Source organism: Diabrotica virgifera, chromosome 6 (assembly GCF_917563875.1).
Source record: "Diabrotica virgifera virgifera chromosome 6, PGI_DIABVI_V3a".
Lineage (NCBI taxonomy): Eukaryota > Metazoa > Arthropoda > Insecta > Coleoptera > Chrysomelidae > Diabrotica > Diabrotica virgifera.
Genome location: NC_065448.1, coordinates 175,961,579 through 175,985,281, shown reverse-complemented (window position 1 = coordinate 175,985,281; position 23,703 = coordinate 175,961,579). Strand labels below are relative to the sequence as shown.

General features: G+C 31.8%; 2 protein-coding genes across 2 annotated transcripts in view; one reads left to right on the top strand and one right to left on the bottom strand.

Moving 5' to 3' along the window:
• Positions 1 to 284: 284 nt before the first annotated feature.
• LOC126886243 (uncharacterized) lies at positions 285 to 1,290 on the top strand. The gene is made up of 2 exons (XM_050653108.1): positions 285 to 1,166; positions 1,279 to 1,290. Exons 1-2 carry the CDS (start codon positions 285 to 287, stop codon positions 1,288 to 1,290), a joined length of 894 nt encoding a protein of 297 aa, XP_050509065.1.
• Positions 1,291 to 5,055: 3,765 nt separating this feature from the next.
• LOC126886442 (uncharacterized) overlaps positions 5,056 to 23,703 on the bottom strand; it is a 175,461-nt gene continuing 156,813 nt past the window's right edge. Inside the window, exons 5-8 of the mRNA XM_050653380.1 lie at positions 19,630 to 20,240; positions 16,199 to 16,248; positions 11,992 to 12,356; positions 5,056 to 5,201 (exon numbers count right to left, since the gene is read on the bottom strand). Coding sequence (XP_050509337.1) covers positions 5,139 to 5,201; positions 11,992 to 12,356; positions 16,199 to 16,248; positions 19,630 to 20,240 — 1,089 coding nt within the window. The 3' untranslated portion in view covers positions 5,056 to 5,138. The remainder of the gene's footprint in view (positions 5,202 to 11,991; positions 12,357 to 16,198; positions 16,249 to 19,629; positions 20,241 to 23,703) is intronic.

Genomic DNA, 23,703 nt, shown 5'->3' with positions numbered 1-23,703 from the left:
ATTTAAAACGCTTAGTTGGCTTCCAAAAATATCGATGGTGTTGGAATACGGGACCAGTTCTGCCTATAGAGTTCCCTTTCTACCCCACCCACTCTTCTATGAAGGTAGTAGAAGTTAGGTTAATAATATGGATTGTCGCTTGGAAATATAATTGTAATAAAGTGCTAAATAAAGATTGTCTCAATAATTCTACATGGTGGCAGCGAACTTGCAAATACTCCGAGGAATATTTGGCAAGTAGAACCTTCTTCGAAGAGCAGAAATAGAGTTAAATAATTCCAGGGATGGCAGAGAATCAAGCAGGAAGCCATGTGCTTGCCAACATGGCAACAGTATCAGCTCCTTCTGAGTTTAATTTCTCCCTTCCAGGATCATGGAATCAGTGGAAAAAGAGGTTAGAAAGATATATGTCGGTTAGTGGTTTTATAAACAAACCAGAAGCTGAAAAAATTGATATGCTAGTGTATCTAATGGGGGCAGAAGCAGAGGAAATTATAACTCAATTTAATCTAACACCCGCACAGCAAGTATATAGTATTATTATCGAGAAGTTTGACGCTCATTTTATACCCCAAAAGAACGTAATATTTGAACGATTCAAGTTCAACACACGTAGTCAACAGCCAGGGGAGTCGGTGGATGCATATATCACTGCACTTCATAGCCTGGCAGAGCATTGTAGTTATGGGGCTCTAAAAGATGAGTTAATAAGAGACCGCATAGTAGTAGGAGTTTTAGATGTAAAAGTAAGTGAGAGGTTACAACTCCAAAAGAACCTAACATTAGGGGAAGCTGTATTAACAGTACGTCAAGCCGAGCTGCAGAATTCTCAAAACAGGATTCTTAGGCAAGAACGAGTACAAGAAGTAGCTACGGTCAATGCACACAGAGGTAACTACTGGTCACAATCACAAGCAGAACCAAATAAATATGGACAACAGAACACATGGGGGAAATCCAACAAAAACTACAAATGTACATACTGTAGTGTACCAAGCTGCAACAGCCGAGAAAGATGTCCAGCAAAAGATAGTCGTTGTCGATTATGTGGAAAGAAAGGACATTGGCAAGCTAGATGTAGATCCGGCAGGAATGTAAGAGTAGTTGAAGGTCAAAACTGTGCTGAAAGTGAGGTAGGAATAGAAAATGAAATGGAAAACTTACAGGTAAATAACTTTGATTTTCATCTAGGACACATTTACACTAATGATAAAGATCAGTGGTTTGCAAAAGTTTTAGTTGACAATAAATATGTTATGCCTTTTCTTGTTGATACAGGTGCTGATGTAAGTTGTGTCTCTAGAAATATGTTGTCTGATTTCTACAAAAATAAAATGTATGTTTGCCAGGAGTCCATAGGGGGCCCTGATAATAAAAAACTAGAAATTGAGGGTAAAATTGATGTTAATTTGACTTATAATGACAATATGTGTTCAGAATCTTTATATGTTGTAAAAAATCTAAAGGTGCCTATCCTTGGTCGGCCTGGAATTATAAAATTAAAAATGCTTAATATTAATAAAAATAGTTCACGTTATATTAATAACTTAGTATCTAAAAATATAAATGCATTTGGGGCAGAATCAGAGACCTACAGTGCTAGCAAGTACTCATTAGAAACGATAGCTGAGTCATTTCAAGGAATATTTGATGATATTGGGGAATTTAAAACAGAAATGAAACTTGAGCTAAAATCTAATGTTCAGCCATTTGCTCAGTCAGTACCACGAGTAGTTCCATTACCACTCATGCCCAAGTTAAAAGTTGAGTTAGACCGTCTACTTCAGTTGGGTATAATAAAACCAATTGAAGAACATACCAGGTGGGTAAGTCCTATTGTTTGTGTACCAAAGGGTGACTCTGTTAGGTTGTGCGGAGATTACACAAAACTTAACCAAAGTGTATTAAGAGCTTATTTCCCACTTCCAAAAACAGAGCATACTTTGGCTCAACTGAAAAATTCAATAATATTTTCTAAGCTCGACACAACTAGTGGTTACTTCCAAATTAAACTGAAACCAGAAAGCCAATTGCTAACTACATTCATCACACCATTTGGTCGATACTTTTTTACACGTCTTCCCTTTGGAATTTCATGTTCTCCAGAATATTTTGCACTTAGGTTTTCTAAGATTCTTTCAGGTATGAAAGGGGTAGTCTTTTATATGGATGATATTTTAATCCATGCTAGTTCAGTCAAAGAACATGACGAAATTTTAAACCAAGTTCTAATAAAATTACACAGTGAAGGTATAACCCTTAATAAAAACAAATGTGTCATTGCTGCTAAGTCAGTCAAGTACTTGGGGCATATCATCACTACTTCTGGGGTTAAAATAGATCCTGAACGGGTCAGAGCAATTAGAGAATTCCCAGAACCAGAAAATAAAACAGAACTTTTAAGATTATTAGGTATGATTAATTTTGCGGGTAAATATATTAAAAACAAATCTGAAATTTTAGAACCTTTAACATCTCTTCTAAAAAAGGACTCAGTATTCTTATGGGGACCTGCTCAAATTCAAGCTCTAAATACTCTAAAAAAATGTTTAGAAAGTTCCCCAAATTTATCATATTTTGATGCGAACAAAACTATTGTTGTAAATTCAGACTCTAGTTGTTTTGGCATAGGAACTTGTCTGATGCAAGAAAATCTAGATAAATCTCGCGAAATAGTGGCATTTTCATCTCGATTATTAAGTCAAGTAGAGGGTCGATACGCGCAGATAGAAAAAGAAGCCCTGGCAATTACGTGGGCAGCTGAAAAGTTTGCTGATTATATAACAGGGGTCAAAGATTTGATTTTTGAAACAGACTCAAAACCCCTTGTTCAAATTTTACAGACGAAAAATGTGGATGAATTATCTCCTAGGTTGCAGCGGTTTCGGATGAGATTAATGCGTTACAATTATAAAGTAGTTTACATCCCAGGAAAACAGTTGGTTGTGTCAGACGCACTAAGTCGAAGTCCCATAAAAAAATCTGTACCTAGTAATGATGAGTTGACAGGTATTGAAGTCGAGGGGTATGTTAAATCGGTAATCCGTAATTTACCCATAAAAGATCGGTTTATAAAGCAAATAATCGAGGAACAAAGCAATGACCCTGTTTTACAAATAATAAAACAATATACGTTGACTTCATGGCCAGAAAAGTCTAAAATTCCTGTGCATGTTTTGCCATATTTTCAATTCAGATATGATATATCATTTTGTGAAAATTTGTTATTAAAAAGTTCTCGAATTATTATACCAGCAGCTTTACAACTTAAATGTCTAGAATATATTCACACAGGTCATCTGGGGGTAGTCAAGTGCAGGGACAGGGCTAAATCTACAGTGTGGTGGATCGGGCTGTCTTCTCAAATAGAAAAAATGATTAGAAATTGTCCCAATTGTGTGGAAAATCGTGAAAATAGAAAAGAAACTTTTTACAAAGAAGAATCATGTACACGACCTTGGGAAAAGATAGCGCTAGATCTTTTTAAACTGGATAAATGGTTCTTGATTGTCGTGGACTACTACTCCAGATATTTTGAAATATTTGAGCTCAGTTCCATGACTGAAATTGTTATTATAAATCACTTGAAAGGTTTATTCTCTAGATATGGTATTCCCAATATTGTGCGTAGTGACAATGGACCACAATTTTCAACATTATTTAAGAAATTTGCTTCAAATTATAATTTTATTCATGTAACTAGTAGCCCATACTTTGCACAGAGCAATGGATTAGTTGAACGGGCAGTTAAGACTGCTAAAGAACTAATCAAAAAGAATAGTGAAGATATATTTTTAGCGCTCTTAGCCTATAGGGCTACACCTTTAAGGTGTGGACTTTCACCAGCAGAGCTGTTTTTCTCTAGAAAATTAAGAACTAATCTACCACAGTTGTCATTAAATTTGGAACAATCGGTTGTTAAGGGGGGAGTGTCATTAAGAGAAAGGGAAAATAAGGAAAAACAAGCAGATAATTATAATAGTAGACACCGAGCCAAGGATATGCAACCTTTATATGTGGGCGATTCTGTCTGGATTATTGATATTAGGCAATATGGAAAGGTAATTGAAATTTGTGAAGAACCACGCTCTTATGTTGTTCAAACTAATAGTGGTCAATTCAGACGTAACAGATGGCATTTGGTCCAGGCACCTTACTATACTCCTGATACCAGTAACCAGTTAGTTCCTAAGAAATTTGTTGACGGCAGCGACTTAGCAACTCCAGGCTTCTCCCACAAAGAAAAGGAGAATGAGAATATAAATAATTCCTCTGATACTTTAGAGACTATACATGGGAGTCAGAGTTGTGGAGTCGATGCTTCACCAAATAAAAGTGATGTCCAAAGTGAACACTTACCTGTACAGGAACCTGATCTGTTATTGAGGCCTAAAAGGAACATTAAAAAGCCAATTTACTTGTCCGACTATAGTTGTTAAGTTATGTATATTATGTTATGTTATGTATTCATTCTATATTTGCTGGGGTCCTGGAATTCTCATAGAGAGCTCTGTGGCTTACCTCATTTAAAAAGAGGAGAATGTAGAGTCAGCTCAGTATGCAACCACTTATACGTTTCCTTCAGAAACGTAGTCGGTACTTGAGACAGAACCTCTTCGGGGAGAACGACAGGATGTCAAGAAGGTAGTAGAAGTTAGGTTAATAATATGGATTGTCGCTTGGAAATATAATTGTAATAAAGTGCTAAATAAAGATTGTCTCAATAATTCTACACCAACCAAAGTTGACATTGACAGTTTTGACAGTAATTAAATATTTGATAGTGATCATTGTTGATTAGCGTTCGAACAACCGGCCCTTAGTATGTATGCGAGTTGGTGTGTTATGAATAGGATCGTATCCAACTTGGTGTCTATGCATTTTGGAATTAGTTATCGTAGTTACGCATGACGTTGCAACCCTGACAGAAATAGTGGTGACATCTGGTGACTGTCTCAATTAGAATCAAACAAATTTATTCATTGCGTTGATCAACTATTAGGTACTGTGTAAACAATAATGATAATACTATTTTGCAAATTAAGAATAAATACACAATTTTCATTAAAATTATCCGATATTTGAGTTTGCTTTGGAATTATTGTTGCTGTTGAAATGGAATCTTGACTTATGGCAAATTATTGTCTTCGTGGATCTGGAAGTGGTCGTTGGCGTGGTAACTGCGGTGAATGCGCCGAAATCTAAAACAAGAAATACATAGTGAGTCATAAATAAGATACAACCGAACCCGAAAGTATTCCTATAATGGGGATATTCTAATAACCGATCATTGCTTGCGAGTATAAACGTTTCGGGACCTCAAATTTATATTCCTTAAACCGGGATATTCCTATAACCGGTATTCTAATAAGCAGGTTAGACTAAACTATTTTAAGCGGTTCAAACCGTGACCCGTCAAAATAGCCCGGTCAAAACAGCCCCGTTAAAAAAGCCCCGTCAAAATAGCCCGAACACAAAATAACCTCGACAAAATAGCCCACAAACAAAATAGCCCCGACAAAATAGATCGCACACAAAATAGCCCCGGTCAAAACAGCCCCGGCTAAAATAGCCCCGGCTAAAACAGCCTCTTATAAACAATTACATAATTGGTACAATTACAAACAAACAATTACATATAAATGGTTATTCATTTTTTAATTACATAAATATTCATACAAGGTGTCCAAAAACTTTCTTTTAATTTAAATTATTTGACAAAAAGGAAGAATGTATTTAATTTATTTAATTTAAAATGCATTTTACTGTTGCCCGAAAACAGAAAAAAAAATGTTTATATCATAAATAAACATTGATTTTCGCTTAACTTAAATGTTCAAACTTCCAAGAGGCAGGGAAGACAGGACTCGAGTTCTCTGAAAAGACCATTTTTATTTAGTGTGGTTAAGATAAACATCTTAATTGAGGATAATTACCATTTCCGAAAAAATGTATTTTTAAGGAATGATTTCATGATGAATTCTGAAGGGAGCTTTTTTGTCGGGGCTATTTTGTCAGCGGGCTATTATTCCGCGGCTATTTTGTCTACAGGCTATTTTGTCGGAACTATTTTGTGTGCGGGATATTATGTCGGGGCTATTTTGTCGGAGCTTTTTTGACGGGGCTATTTTGACGGGGTACCGGTTCAAACACCCTGCAGTTCATTATTATACACTGTATACAGGGTACAGGTGGATCATAAATTAAATCACATATTCTGTAAACCTAACTTCGTTCTTGTTTAGGTACCTTCTCCTCTAAGAAGGTTGGTAATCATCACAGCTATTTTCACTTTTGAGATTGCAGCTCTGAATAAGTCGACGGAACTGCAATTATACTTATATTTCTCAGATTGTTGAGCCAGGAGATGCGTCTTCTTCCAATAATTCGTTTTCCCTGTATTTTTCCTGCATTAAAGTTTGTAGCAACAAATATTTATCCCCTCTCATAACGTGACAGAGATATTGTAATTTTCTTATTTTAATCGTATTCATCATTTTCTTTTCCGTTCTCACCTTTCTTAGTAACATTTGTTAGTTAACATTTGTTATTGGGTAAAATAGTGGTTGAATGCCCGAGTATATGAGTTTTACGAAATACAGGGTGTTTGATTGGGAAACGGAAATACTTTAATTGTGAATAGAGGTCATCGAGGCGGTTCTAGGTACACTACATTTTTTGCCATACCGACTTTTATAACCGAGTTACAGGGTGTTTTATCGATTTTGCCAATTTCTTTCCTAAGCCATAACTTTAGAATCACCCTGTATATTTTTTTGATATTTGGTACACATGTGTCTCATTCAAAACCCAAACGACCGACATACTAATCATAAGAAAAATCCAGGTCCGGATTAACAAAAAATTATAAAGTAATTGTGACCTTAAAACAACACCATGTATATTGAAATTCTGAAAATCTGTTTGCATATTTGAAAAGAGCACAAAAAATTAAGTCTAATCGTTTGGTTCAATTTTTCGGCCAGACAATTTTATGACTTTAATTTTAAAATTATATTGAATTTTTTAAGAACTCTGACATTAAAAAGAAGGTATAATTAACTTTTAATTATAAATTATTAAAGCTATTGAATAAATACTTATTTTAAAATAAATCAATACTTATTGACTACATTGGAACGACCCAATTATTAATCACAAGAAAAAGCCAGGTTCGGGTTAACAAAAAAAAAAAATAAAGTAATTGTGATCTTGAAACAACACCCTGTATATTGAAGTTTTCAAAATTTGTTTGCACATTTGAAAAGACCACAAAAATATTTTATCGGTTTGCTTTAATTTTTCGTGAAGGAAATTTAATGACTTTAATTTTAAAATTAAATACATATATTGATAATTTTAAGAACACTGAAATTAAAAAGCAGAATTTTAAAGCACTTTTAGCAATAAATTATTAAAGTTATTAAATAAATATCCATTTTAAAAATAATCAATACTTATTTACGACATTCGAATGACCCACTTACAAATCACAACAAAAATCCAGGTCCGGATTAACAAAACAATATAAAGTAATTGTAACCTTGAAACAACACCCTGTATATTGAAATTTTTAAAATCCGTTTCCACATAGTTATGAAAAGAACACAAAAAACTAAGTTTAATCATTAGCTTACATTTTTTGGTCAGACAATTTAATGAATTTAATTTTGCAATTATGTCGAAATTTTTAAGAACTCTGGGAATTCATAATAACAATTTCGGTATAATTTCAAAAGTAATGTCATTAAATTTGTCTGCACAAAAAATTAAAGCGGACATTAAACTTAGTTTTTCGTGTTCTCTTCAGGTGTGCAAACGTATTTTAAAAATTTCAATATACAGCGTGTTTTTTCAAGGTCAGAATTACTTTAAGTATTTTGTTGTTAATGCGGACCTGGATTTTTCTTGTGATTAGTAAGTAAGTTCTTCTAAGGCTGTAAATAATAACTGATTATTTTTAATATTAGTATTTATTCATTAACTTGAATGATTTATTAATAAAAGTGCTTTAAAAACCTGCTTATTAATTTCAGGGTTCTTAAAAATTTGAATATATTTAATTTCAAAATTAAAGTTAATAAATTTTTGCACAAAAAATTAAAGTGAATCTATAAAATCGGATTTTTGTGGTCTTTTCAAATGTGCAAACAATTTTTGAAAATGGTAATATACATGGTGTTGTTTCAAGGTCACAATTACTTTATGCTTTTTTGTTAATCCGGACCTGGATTTTTCTTGTGATTAATAATTGGGTCTTTTTAATGTGGTAAATAAATATTGATTCATTTTAAAATGAATATTTCTTTAATAAATTTAATAATTTATAATTAAAAGTTAATAATACTTGCTTTTTAATGTGAAGTTCTTAAAAAAATTCAATACAATTTCAAAATGAAAGTCAAAAAATTGTCTGGCCGAAAAATCGTAGCAAACTATTAGACTTAGTTTTTTGTGGACTTTTCAAATATGTAAACAGATTTTCAAAATTTCAATATACAGGGTGTTGTTTTAAGGTCACAAATATTTCATAATTTTTTGTTAATACGGACCTGGATTTTTCTTGTGATTGGTATGTCGGTCGTTTGAATTTGGAATGAGAGATATGTGTACCAAATATTAAAAAAATATACAGGGTGGTTCTAAAGTTATGGCTTCGGAAAGAAATGAGCAAAATCGATAAAACTCGAATATAAAAGTCGATAGGGCAAAAAATTTAGTATACCTAGAACCACCTTGGTGACCTCTATTTACCATTAAAGTATTTCCGTTTCCCAATGAAACACCCTGTATAAGGCAGACATCGGCACTGAATTTTATTTAATCTTGCCCAAGTATATTTTCGGTCCTAGAGCATCTTCAAGGGCATTTCGTCAAGAAAAGGAAGGTATCCTCGAATGTCATGTATTGTCTGATTGGTGACAACTTAAATGAACATATATCTAACAAATACTTAACGTACACTACACGAAGGACAAAGAGATAGATTTGAGTGTCGGTAATTTTGGTACTTCTACTGTTCAATCTCAAAGTAATCCCTTAATTTGTAATCTCACATTTTTTCTTAACTTCCTAAACTTTTATAGTTTCACCATGTATAATTGAAACATTGGGAAACATCAAGTAATATTTTTAATAATTAGAGTCCATTCAACCTGCAAACTTAGTAAATTGCCAAATAATGTATTTTCCAATTGAACTTTAAGTTTTGCAATAGCTTCCTTTAAACTGTAGTTGCAACCTTTCAAAACGCAAGGTCCGTGGTTCGGTTGTCATGCAACTTATTGATGAATTGCATATTTTGACGAGATTATAAATTTACCAAGGGGACTATTTTGGGTTGCAGTCTATCATAGAAAGTTACCTGAACACCATCTATAGTGTAATTACGTAGCTGTCAATAAAACCATATTTTTACTCCACACTCACACATTTATTTACCATCGTCGATCGAGAAGAAGCGGACAAAGGGGCATTACTAAACAATTCGATCCTGAGATCTACGTCGAATTGTCCATCTACAATAAATGTTTACTGTGCATTCAAATTTATCTGTTTGTCCTTCGTGTAGTGTACCTACGTTAAGCATTTGTGAGATATATATTAATTAAGTCGCCACCAATCAGACAATAAACGACATTCGAGTATACCTTCTTTTTCTTGACGAAATGCCCCTGAAGATGCTCTAGGAGTGAAAGTATACTTGGGCAAGATTAAATTAATTCAGTGCTCGATATCGGCCTTTTATTTCGTAAAATTAATTTGTTATTCGGTCATACTGTATACACAGACATACTGTATAAGAATTTTCAAATTGCGATGCCATATTCGGATTCAGCATAATCAAAAACAAAATAGAAACATATTTGATCGCAGTAAAATGATGAATTCGACGATATTTCTAAAATTATTTATACAAAAATCTGTGAGTAGACCAGTAAGGATCTGCGAAAAAACGTCTATTTTTGGATGTGAGATGTGGCATTCGGATTTTTGCAGATCAAGTTAAGTGACACCTTCAGTAATAATAATTGACTTATGCTCCTTCTCAAATATGCCCGGAACAATAAAAAAATTAAAATATTTAAAAATTTCGAAATACATCGATTTTTTTCTGCATTCTTTGCTTATAACTTTAAAACGATTCATTTTAGAACAAAGTCGTACAGAAATTAAATAAAGATAATTGAATTTTGTATGATATACGACTGGTAAAAAATGTCTTAAGGTTTTACCTTTTCTGCAATATAGCAATAAATACAAAATAAAGGGGCAAAATAAGTCTGTTGTTATTCAATATTTTTTAACCACTTAGAACTTAGAACTAAGGTGGCACTTAGAACCTTAGTAATTCGCTTAGGAAATTCTTTGTAACATACTTAAATCGTGTACCAAATTTCATTAAAATCGGCATAATAAATTTTGCATAATAAATTTGCAATCTAAATGTTTTTAAAAAAGTTCAAATTTTTTAAAATCTCTCTGAACAAAAAGTAGACCATTTAGAAGTTGGCTTTTTTTACATATAAAGAGGTGCTCTACCTATCTAATACACTTTACAGAATTAAAATCTAATTATTTAAGGGGCCTCAGCAATGTTATAAATTTATAAACAATTTTTTGGCTTATAAACAAGTAGCTTTGCTTAATAATAAAAAAATAAATTTTTAGCAATGCAAATAATTAAAACCGGTAAAATTTGACTTAAACTTTCAAATGCTGTCAGCAGAATTGCTATTTTATTTTTTAATCAAACGTTATTCGCGTTCAAAAAAAAAATTGCAGTTTCTCGATTTTTTGAAAGTTCCACCGCGTTTATATCGAAAACTATGCATCCTACGAAAAAACTTGTAAGAACATTTTTTGCTTAGAATTACCCAAGAAATGCAAAAAAATATTTTATTTTGCGAAAAATCGATGTTATGTAATTCCTTCAATTCTTTGTTTATAACAATCTTATCGACATCCGGATCAACTGTTACCCAAAAAATTCGTGTTCTACGGGTCAAAATACATAAAAAAAACTTGGGTAAGTCCATCTATATAAAGGAGCCCGTAGCACCCCCTCCTGGCCACAGTACTAATTTGTTTATAAGCCAAAAAATTGTTTATAACTTTAAAACATTGCTGAGGCTGCTTAAATAATCCTATTTCAATTCTGTAAAGTGCATTAAATAGAAGGAGTACTTCTTTATAAATATGTAAAAAAATTGACAAATCTTTGTATGTTCTAGTTTTTGTTGGGCAAGATTTTAAAAAAATTTAATTTTTTAAAAAAAGTTTAGATTGCAAAATTATTATGCAAAATCTAGTACGTCAATTTTAATGAAATTTGGTGTACGGTTTTAACACATTACAAAAATTTTCTAAGCGAATTAGGAAGGTTCCAAGTGTAACCTAACTGATGGAAAATCATTGAATAAGGACAGGCTTGTTTTGCCCCCTTATTTTATATTTATTGATATTTTGAAGCAAGGGTGATAAATTAAGACATTTTTAACAAATCGCATCTGATAGAAAATTTAATTATCTTTGTTTTATTCCTATACGACTTTGTTCTAAAATTAATAATTTTTAAGTTATAAGCAAAAAAAGTAGAAAAAAAAACGAAATTTTTTGAAATTTTTAAATATTTTATTTTTTTCTTATTAATGTTCCGGTCATATTTGAGAAGGAGCATAAATCAATTATTATTAACGAAGTTATCACCTAACTTTATCCGCAAAAATCTGAATGCCACCTCTCACATCCACCTAAAAACAGATCCTTACTGGTCTAGAGTAGAACTTTTTACCTTGCCTTAACATGTATATAAACTAAAAAAAAAGAGTTTTGGAAAAATATAAGCTTGTTTGAATTTTTCTGAAACAATGCATGTTTTTGTTCTATATTGACTCCCGATATACTAATATGTATCTGGAAAACGTAGTAAGTTGGAAATATTTATAATACAATTTATATCACTATTTTATTCTGTCATTGTGTACTTACATCCCGCTTCCTCTGGAAACATTGACTAGTACCGGATTTATTATCAAATGTCTTTAACTCGATAGCTTCTACATTTCTGGGTCGTGATGAATTGCCGTGCCTTGATGTACTTGCGTGTCCTGATGTACTTGCCTGACCTGATGTGCTTGCCTGACCTGATGTACTTGCGTGACCTGATGTGCTTGCCTGGCCTGATGTGCTAGCCTGGCCTGATGTGCTAGCCTGGCCTGATGTGCTTGCCTGATCTGATGTGCTTGCCTGCCCTGGTCTGCTTGCCTGCCCTGATGTACCTGGTCTGCTGACGTCATCATTTGAAGTAGTAATTGGTGAAATATCGGCAAAAACATCCAAATATTCATTAGATTCTGCATAAAAATAATTGATAATAAAATCAGTCGTGGTTTAAAGTAAAAAATTCGTTTAATTTTATATGTTTAGAACACAAATGGAAACAACATTCAACATTTTTATCGAACATAAAATTGGAGCAATATTAAAGGAAATTAATTTAAAAGACAAGTAATTAAATTTAAAAGTATCTATGTGAGGTCCACTGTACATGGCTTAATCCCAATTCGGACATCTTTAACTGGTTTTCACGATACTACATATGCAACCTATGTTACATACCACATAAATATGTATGTAACTTCGAGGTGGTTAAAGAATTTACATAAATATCTAAGAGCAACAATCACCAATAGGGCTTTCCATCGATTGTCTTCTGTCATATGTTATACAGGGTGTTTCATTGGGAAACGGAAATACTTTAATGGTGAATAGAGGTCACCAAGGCGGTTCTAGATATACTAAATTTTTTGCCCTACCGACTTTTATATCCGAGTTACAGGGTGTTTTATCTATTTTGCTCATTTCTTTCCTAAGCCATAACTTTAGAAACACCCTGTATATTTTGTTAATATTTGGTACACATATCTCTCATTAAAAACCCAAACGATCGACTTACTAATCATAAGAAAAATCCAGGTCCGTATTAACAAAAAATTATAAAATAATTTTGACTTTAAAACAACACCCTGTATATTGAAATTTTGAAAATCTGTTTGCATAATTGAAAAGAGCACAAAAAACTAAGTCTAATAGTTCGCTTCGATTTTTCGGCCAGACAATTTTTTGACTTTAATTTTGAAATTATATTGAATTTTTTTTAAGAACTCCGCATTAAAAAGCAGGTATTATTAACTTTTAGTTATAAATTATTAAATTTATTGAATACTCATTTTAAAATGAATCAATATTTATTTACCACATTGGAAAGACCCAATTATTAATCACAAGAAAAATCCAGGTCCGGATTAACAAAAAAACATAAAGTAATTGTGACCTTGAAACAACACCCTGTGTATTGACATTTTCAAAAATTGTTTGCACAATTGAAAAGACCACAAAAATCCGAGTTCATAGATTCACTTTGATTTTTTGTGCAAAAATTTATTAACTTTAATTTTGAAATTAAATATATTCAAATTTTTAAGAACCCTGAAATTAATAAGCAGGTTGTTAAAGCACTTTTATTAATAAATCATTCAAGTTAATGAATAAATACTAATTTTAAAAATAATCAGTTATTGTTTACAGCATTAGAAGGACTTACTTACTAATCACAAGAAAAATCCAGGTCCCTATTAACAACAAAATACAATGTAATTCTGATCTTGAAAAAACACATTACTTAACTGTATATTGAAATTTTTAAAATACGTTAGCACACCTGATGAGAGCACGAAAAACTAAGTTTAATGCCCCGCTTTAATTTTTTGTGCAGACAATTTAATGACATTACTTTTGAAATGATATCGAAATTTTTATTATGAGTTCCCAGAGTTCTTAAAAATTTCGACATAATTTCAAAATTAAATTCATTAAATTGTCTGGCCAAAAAATTGAAGCTAACGAATAAACTTAGTTTTTTGTGCTCTTTTAATACCTATGTGCAAACGGATTTTGAAAATTTCAATATACAGGGTGTTGTTTCAAGGTTACAATTACTTTATATTGTTTTGTTAATCCGGACATGGATTTTTGTTGTAATTTGTAAGTGGGTCATTCGAATGTCGTAAATAAGTATTGATTATTTTTAAAATGGGTATTTATTTAATAACTTTAATAATTTATTGGTAAAAGTGCTTTAAAAATCTGCTTTTTAATTTCAGTGTTCTTAAAATTATCAATATATTTAATTTCAAAATTAAAGTCATTAAATTTCCTTCACGAAAAATTAAAGCAAACCCATAAACTTAGATTTTTGTGGTCTTTTAAAATGTGCAAACAAATTTTGAAAATTTCAATATACAGGGTGTTGTTTCAAGGTTACAATTACTTTATATTGTTTTGTTAATCCGGACCTGGATTTTTCTTGTGATTAATAATTGGGTCGTTCCAATGTGGTAAATAAGTATTGATTAATTTTAAAATAAGTATTTATTCAATAGCTTTAATAATTTATAATTAAAAGTTAATAATACCTTTTTTTTAATGTCAGAGTTCTTAAAACATTTTTGTTTTGGATGAGACACATGTGGACCAAATATCAAAAAAATATACAGGGTGGTTCTAAAGTTATGGTTTAGGAAAGAAATTGGCAAAATCGATAAAACACCCTGTAACTCGGTTATAAAAGTCGGTAGGCAAAAAATGTAGAACCGCCTCGGTGACCTCTATTCACAATTAAAGTATTTCCGTTTCCCAATGAAACACCCTGTATAATCTGTGTATAATATTAATATACACGGATTATACGAAATATGACAGAAGCTCGAAACAAATGACTGTGAATGAAAAGCCCTATGACAACAACATAAATCAAGAAGTTGAAATGAAACATCCAATGAAGTCAAAACTTTTCTCACGAGGTGCAAAAAATCCAGGTATATAAGACCATAATACGAGCAGCAGTTGCATATGGAAGCGAAACATCGACGATAACAAAAAGATTAGTAAATAAATTGCTGGTGTGAGACCGTAAAATCCATCGAATGATATATGGCCCTTGCTAGGGATGGCCACAAGCTCGAGCTTAGCTCGACTCATTTGACGAGCCGACCTTCGAGCTCAAGCCGGTTTGTTTCTTACGAGCCGACCTTCGAGCTGTATCAAATTCTTTTCGAGCTGAGCCGACCTTTGCGACTCACACTTTTGTTTGAGAATGAGTAATTTAGACTATAAATAGTTATTTTCAATATACAGTGTGCCCATAAATTACTACGAATGTTAGGTACGTTTTACATTCATTATTATGTTGTCGAGCTCAACTCGGCTTCCTTAACTGTGAATGAAGTTAACTGTGTATATAAATTAATGGCAAAATAAAATACACTTACCATAAAATTTCAAACTCTAATATAAAATTAGTTGTGAAAACAACTGTTTGTGTAATATAAATAAATTCTAAATGCAAAAATAGGACTCAAAACAGCAAAAATCCAACAAACTGACAGTGACAAGTAAACAAACCAGAAACGTGACAAATTGTACTTAAAATCTGAAAACGTATCCAAGCGTGTTTTTGTGCCTATCTCTTTTCGATGTACTGAGTCTAGAGCGTTAAGAAAAATAACATGTGTCTTTACTTAATAACAGGCGGTAGAGTCCTTTTCATGAGCATTTTTCAGCGCGTCACAGTTTTTCGATTTCTTTCTAACGCATTAAAGTGTATGTGACAGAAAAAAGGCACGTCTGTGATTACAGACATTTATAACATTTAGTTATTCTAGTTGTCGATAGATGGCGCTATAATAGAAGAAAAAATTATTTACGAATTTTTATATAATATATCTACGAATATAATCTGTACAATGTATAAGACTACAAATCAAAGAAAATACCATTTTATAAATGCAATAAACACAATTGTTTTGTTTTTATGCCAAATTGCAAATAAAATGTGACAACTGTCAGATTTAACTAAAATGTCATGTTAGAATAAATGTCATAAATGTGTATTATCACGGACTTACCTTTTTTTCTATCATTTGTAACGCACTAAAAGATGCTCACGAAAAGAAGCATACAAAGGACTTTAGCTGGTGTGTCTTTAGTTTCATGAGTGGAAGACAATAATGCTAGATAAAAAGTATAAATATATTTTATCGTGCCAGGTATTAATGACGCACTGTATATCAAGACCCAACTGTATATCAGGAAACAATAAAAACATTGAATTATATTTCATAAAATTTATACTTACGTCGCCGTCTCCATATATTTCGACAATTAGGATATTTCTTCACGAGATAACTGAAAAATTTAAATTTACTTTATTCAATTCATTTCAAAACCTTAGGTTTTTGTAGAAATAATAGTCCAGTTACTCACAGTTTTTGCTTCAAATTTTAAAGAACCGCTTGGATTGACATGGAATTTGACATACTAACATGTCACAGAAAAAAAAGTGATATTGTGCCGTTACCTATATGCTTTTACCCTGGGGGTGAGTTTCAGCCCTTCTTGGGGATGAAAAAACATACGTCTAAGTCCGGAAATGGATAAACTGATAAATTCTAAGCACCTTTTGTTCTATAGCGTGTTTTCAACAAGTCAATACTTTTCGAGTTATTTGTGAGTGAATATGTTCATTTTTCAACAAAAAACCACGTTTTTATACGGTTTTTCGCAAATAACTCAAAAAGTATGTTTTCGAAAAAACATTGTTAGCAAAAATATAGCTTAAAAAAACTAAAAAAAGTCTCTGAACCCAGTAGAAGCAGAATTGTAGCTAATGAAAAATAAATTCATATTCATCAAATTCCAAACCGAATATTTCAACGTGAAATAACTAAAAAAATTAAGCATTTTTTGTCGAAAACTCATTACAACTGATCAAACTTACTTCATACAAAATATTAAGTTTTGTTTTCCTAAAAAGTTTCGAGCATCAAAAGTAAGTAAGTTATGCTCAGAATAGAATCGGTCCCTTTTTTGTAAAAGAAGAATAGAGAAAAACACTTCGACTTGTATCTCAAATGAAATTCGTTACCGCGTCACAAGTTGCTTTACTTATGTATTATTTATAAGATCATATTATGTTGTTCTGAAGCTATTTCCTTGTGGCATTTTTATGATTAATTATTTATATGGGAAATAAGCCACAATTAAAATGAAAAAATAATTTTATTAACGTTTCGACGCCCAAATCGGGTGCCGTTGTCAAAATACAAAATATTCTGTATTTTGACAACGGCACCCGATTTGGGCGTCGAAACGTTAATAAAATTATTTTTTCATTTTAATTCTGGCTTATTTCCCATATAAATAATTAATCATATTATGATCTGTAAGTTTCATCACTTCAAAGTGCTTATTTTTGAAAATTTTGTTTTGAAAATAGAACTTTTCTAATTTTTATTTTTGAAAATAATGCCTTTTTTGTCAGAATAACTTAAAAATTATTAGTGATACCAAAAATCTCAAAGAGTAAAAAAAATGTAGCTATACTTTTCTGAAAATTATTTTTTTATAAGACAAAAATTGGTTAAGATATGGCTGTTCAAAATTTGCTTACACTCGTGATTTGTGACTTTTTCAAGCCGTTTCAACTACAGACCTTACAAAAATAAGCACTTTGCACCGATGAATCTTACAGATTATATAAATAACAGCAACTTGTGAAATTTTATTTGGGATGCTAATCAGGGGGTGATCATAATTGTAGTGAACATATTGATTGGAAAATTACTCAAATAGTATGAAGAAGTGAAAAAACGATATACAATAAAAGTTATTTAGAATTGGTCAGTTTATCCATTTCAGTACTTATTTTAAACGTATATTTTTTCACCCCCGTGCAGGGGTGAAACTTACACCCAGGGCAGAAGCACACATTGGCACAATATCACTTTTTTCTTTGACATGCTAGCTATGTGTATCCAAATTTCATGTCAATCCAAGTGGTTCTTTAAAATTTGGAGCTTTTGCAATATTTTACCGTGAGTGAATGGACTATAAGTGATGGATTTGACCACTCCTTGATGGAAGTTCATTTTATCTAACAATAAAACACTGAAAACATTTTTTTACAATACTTCCACACAATTTAACTCTACTCCCCTTTATCAAGCAGAACTACCAAAACCTACAAATCTGACTGTTCTACTATATTTCTTACTTACCTATACTATAACTTTGACTATCTTATTATGCTATTTCAGGGAATTCTCTTTAAAGACCTGATCGAGTATCTATCCCTAAGCTCTAAGCCCTATCATACTGATCGAGTAAAACATATTGAAATGATTGCCCTCCTTCAGCAGGAGGGAATTGATGATAAAACCTATGCATTATTAAAAAATCTTTGACATCAACTTGCAAAATCACGATTGGCCGGGACACTTCTGAAGAGTTTCAAATACGAAGAGGTGTAAGAAAGGCTGGATTTTGTCCCCACTAATATTTAACATCTATTCTTATTTTAGCTTGTTTTTAATAAAGCAGTGGATATTGTTCAATGTGGTATCAAAAAGAATTACGTCAATATTAATAATTTGAGATACGGAATGACACGGTGTTAATTGCAAGCAATTACTTAGAACTCCAACATCTGGTTAATGGGATTACCACAATGTGTGATGAATATGAACTCGAGCTAAACACCGCAAAGACAAAGGAGATGGTTGTAAGTAAGACGCCAATACAACCGGAAGTGGTAACAGCTTATGGTGAACAACTGGAGAGAACTAACAGTATCACCTAAGGGAGCGTTCAAGTATTACGTAACGCGATTTTTGAAGATTTTTTACCCCCCCCCCCATGTAACGCACTCTTATGGGAGTTTAACATAACATTGGCGTAACGCAATTTTTGAAGATTTTTAACCCCCCCCCTCAGCTGCGTTACGTAATACTTAAACGGTCCCTAACTTGGTTGTAATCTAAATGAGAACTGGGACATGAGCAAAGAAATTAGAATACCTATAGAGAAGGCCAGAGCAGCATTGTTTAAGATGAAAAAATCTTATGGGGAACCCATATTACTTTGAATTTGACAATTAGATTAGTGAGATGTTATGTGTTTTCTACTCTTTTATTTGGTGTCGAAGGTTGGACTTTAAACAGATACACTTCTCCAGAAACTGGAAGCCTTTGAATTCTGCTTCTATCGGGGAATCTTACGAATAAGTATGGTGGACAGAGTTCGTAACGAAGTTGTTTTGCATCGGATGGAAAAAGTAACGGAAGTAGTCAGAACAGTTAACAATTGAAAACTTGAATGTTTTGGCCATATTATGCCACATGCAGTGAGATATAATATAGTTCATTTAACAAGGCAAACTAGACGAAAGAAGCGGGCCAGGTCGAAGAAGAACGTCATGGCTTAAAACCTGAGAGAATGGTTTAGTTTAAGAGATCCTCTGCATCCCTTCTTCGAGCTGCCGTCAACAAAACTATTATGACCAATTTGATAGCCAACGCTCGATTATCGAGCACGGCAAATGAAGAAGCAAAATACGCCATACGGCATACCTAATAGTAGAAGCAGTTTTGCTTTTGTGGTTTTTATATGAAATGTCAATGTAATACTTTACTATTAACCGACTAATTTAGTTAGTTAAATTTAAGCAATAATAAACAAATATTTAAATAATTATATTGAACATATTTAAAAACAATTGTATGCACTTACCAAAAAAGACCAATATCGCAAAGTAGTAATAATGCAAGAACACCCCATAGAACATTCATTACAATATTTCTGGATCTTCCAGGAGTCACAATCTTTCTAGATCTTCCATGAGTAGGAATTTTCACAACGGGTAAAACTCGATCACCCTTGGTTCGTACAAATATTTTTTCCCTTGCCATTCGAGTTATATTATTACAGGTATTTGCTAGAACTACTGTTATAGTATAATTTGTTCCTGGATCCAAAGGAGAATTGATGGTACTATCATTTTTTCCAATAACAAAATTGATGGTTGAATTAATATTTAAAGATGTGTTCACCAATTTCAAATGATTTTCCGAAGCAAATTTATAAAAAAAGAGTTCTAATTCATCTACTTCATAGGGATTTAAAGTATAAATACTACAACTGTCTACTCTGCTTTTTTGTCGTATTTTAACTTCCAATGTTATTGTAGTATTGGTACTGTTCCTCACAATGCTTTCAATATTTTTCGGTAAGGATGGCGGTGTATCAACAGCAATAAATGAGAATTCGCCTTTATTATATATATTATGGGCTCGAACTTTCAGTCTTAAAGTGTTGCATTTCATAAATGGCGGAGAATCAATCTGCAAAAAAAGCATTATCTTAACATACAGAACAAAAGTTTGCTATGATTGTTCTCAGATTCTTATTTCATTGCCCCACGTCTGATATGTATAAGGTACATTCCTTGTCAAATCACTCGGATAAAAACTTTTGGATCTCCGATGTGTCTGAAACTTGCTGTATACCTTATGTTGAATGTAAAAATTAGCTCAAGCTGAAACATTTAATGCCGAACAATATTCTTCTTTTTTTTTTAGAAAATATCATTTTTAGCGATTTTACAGTGATTTTGTATTTATTTAAACAAAGTGTATTATATCATAAAGTACCAATGAAAAAAAAAATAATTTTTTAATAGAAGGGACTCAAAAATGCCATTATAAGGCGCTATAAGTTATTTTAATTCAAAAACAAGTTTTTGGTCAAATTTTAATGTAGAAAACGTGAAAATACCGTTTTTTATATTTTCCTTCTTTCCCAAAATACATCATCTTCAATTTGGCTGAAAATTTGCCCACATATAGCAAAAACACAGGACTTTAAGTGGTTAAAATTATTTTTATAGTTTTAGAATATAAAAAAAGTTGCATGCAATAATATCAGACTCTTACTCTAGTAAGGACTAAAATTGTTGAAAATACGATTTCCTATTATTTTTCTTTATTACAAATTATTTTGTGCTTGTCGATATTCTCCGAGAAGGGGGAAAATAGTGACAGAGCATAATTATTCTCCATAATCTCGTTTATTATGAATTTACTATGAAAATGTACACATACAAAAATGGAGAGAATTAAATTTTATACAATTTTGATCCCTGTCATTTTTTGCCAAAATCAATATTGAATCTAGTTCGTATGCGGTAAAGGCGCGAGCATAAGACCTGATTGGTTTTATAGCAGTTATTTTTGTTAAATATTTCCGCCATTTTCAACTTTTCTACAAAAATGGTAGGAACTGAAATTATTCCAGGTAAATTGTATTTACAATTATTACAATTTATTTTTAACACTTTTTGTCGTGAGGTGGATATTTTCCGAGGTGATTGTACTTAACAGTAGACGCCTACATTTTTGACTCTGATATTATTACATATAACTTTTTTTGTATTGTAAAACTACACAAATCCTTTTAACCACTCGAAGTTCCATCTTTTAGTTATTTGTGGGCAAATCTTCAGTCAAATCGAAGATTACGTATTTTGGGAATAGAGGAAAAATGTAAACAAGGTATTTTAATGTTTTCTATTCGCTCCGTGAGTGATTATGATGGGGATACACGAAACTATGCTTGCGTCCGTAGCGACGAAATATGACAATTTTGGCGAATTTTTGTAATGTCAGTGTCATTAAGTTCATTCACGGACCCCGTCGGTGACTCTTAGTCCACGACAACGCATGCGCATTTTAATTCCATATTATACTATTTATTTAATGTATTATCGTTTATTGACAAATATACCAGTACATATATTAATAATTAATAATTAATTAATAATTTTAATTAAAAATTAACTAAAACTTAACTAAATTAAAAATTAACTAAATTTAATTAAAAATTAACTAAATTAAAAATTAAAAATTAACTAACTTAAAAATAGTTTAAAATAATATTTTAAACCGTAATTACGTTATATTGATGTCCGGTGTGGGAGTGTAAATAAATTATATATATATATATTATTGTGTTTGCATTTTATCAATCAAAAGCAAAATAAAAATTAAATTAAATTTTTTTAATAACGCGGGCACATAAATTTGATACACCCTGTATATTGAGCTGTTTTAAAATTTATTAGAATTTAGTTAGGATGTAAATAGATTTCTTTTTTAACGAGCTTTCCGAGGAACCATTAAAGACTTTTGTGAATAATTAAAGTGAAGAGAACTATGTATTTAGATTTAAAATGGAAAAAAATTGTTTACTGTACAGGTAATTATCAATTTCTCGAAATTGATAATGGAAAAGAAAGTTGGAATTTTAATATCTTCATTTCAATACGAGTATATGTGGGAGAGTTTCTCCGAAAGTAATTAGGATTGTCGGAACAAATTTGAGGGTGACTGGTGTTTGTCAAATGGAAAAGTCAATGTTCTGATTCTTGGAATGTGGAAGGGGAAAAGATGGATTGGATGATTGAGAGAGGTTGAAAAATTAATTCATTATGTTGTTGGCAGCGAGAAAGAGCGGTTTTCGACGTGTTAAGTGCAGAGATAGTTAGCATATATCAGTGGCTGGTTGATAGTGGGGAATAGTGTTGAAAAGTGGAACGAGAGACAGATCAAATCGAGACGAAATACCTCTTTGATTCTGTATTATTGTGAGAAGGAGAGCAGAGAATTTTTGGAGTTTTGTTTGAATCGAGAATGTGTCAAAGAGACACGGTTTGTTGGAGAATTAGTGCTGGTATGCTGATAGTTTTGAAGCTGGACAACGGAGAGAGGCTTTGATGAGTAGCCTTTAACATAATCAACGAGGGAGAGCTGTTTGGGGTCACGAGAACACATCCGAGTGAGAGAAGCAAAAGGTCAGTCAATCTATGTGAAAGAGATTTTATGTTCGGGAAATAAATTTTTGAGTAAAAAGCATATGAATTAAAATTCCAATATTTCAAAATATAAATAGTAAATATAGGTAATCTTGCGAAGACATAAATTTGTTTGGTTTAGTTTGTTTTACCAAAATCATCGGGAACAAACCGATAAATTGTTTTTTTGTAACGATAATAAATTTAAGCGGTATAAATTTCATTCGGACATCTGTGTCCACAGGTTTTTAGATTCGATAGATTTCAGAGTATTAATTTAATAAATAAAAGACAATTCTGTATTTTTATTTTAATATTTTGCTTTATTTCTTTTCCCTATTTTATCCCGATTAGGATCAATTCAGAGATACTGAACCCACGAGAGAAGATAAGTATAACGTGAGATAATTTGGATTTTTTTTTAATAGTATAAAAAAGCACCCTGAGATTTTTTATTCAATTTTGATGTATGATTTGCGACAATTAAATAATTAATCAAATAAATAATAATTAATATAAAATAAATAAGAAGCAGATCACAACAACATGGCGAGCCAACGTTAGGGCATTAAAGTATCTCTGGTTGTGAATTTGAAGGGAATAGGAAACGGAAAAACAGGTGAAGGAAAATTTATTTGCCCGTCGGAAAAAGTTGATATATTTAAAATTTTTGAAATATTTGTGTGACATAATTTTTTATCTAGGTACAGTTTTTACATATTTATTTTATTTTTGATTGATTTGAGATTTGAAATATTTAAAAATTTGTGGGATAAATTGATTATATTTGGGGAGAGAAAAATTTTCGTCTCGTCAGCATACAAGGTATTTTCGAATTTCATATTAGGCGGGGATAAATTTTAACTACATGTCGATAACAACCAGAAGCAAAAGCAAAGAAAACAAAAAACAAGAAGAACATTTGGAACAAGAAGAACTTATAGAACAAGAAGACA

What these genes read in the sequence shown, in the direction of transcription:
- LOC126886243 (XM_050653108.1), top strand. Translation starts at nt 285, where the DNA reads ATGGCAGAGAATCAAGCAGGAAGCCATGTGCTTGCCAACATGGCAACA.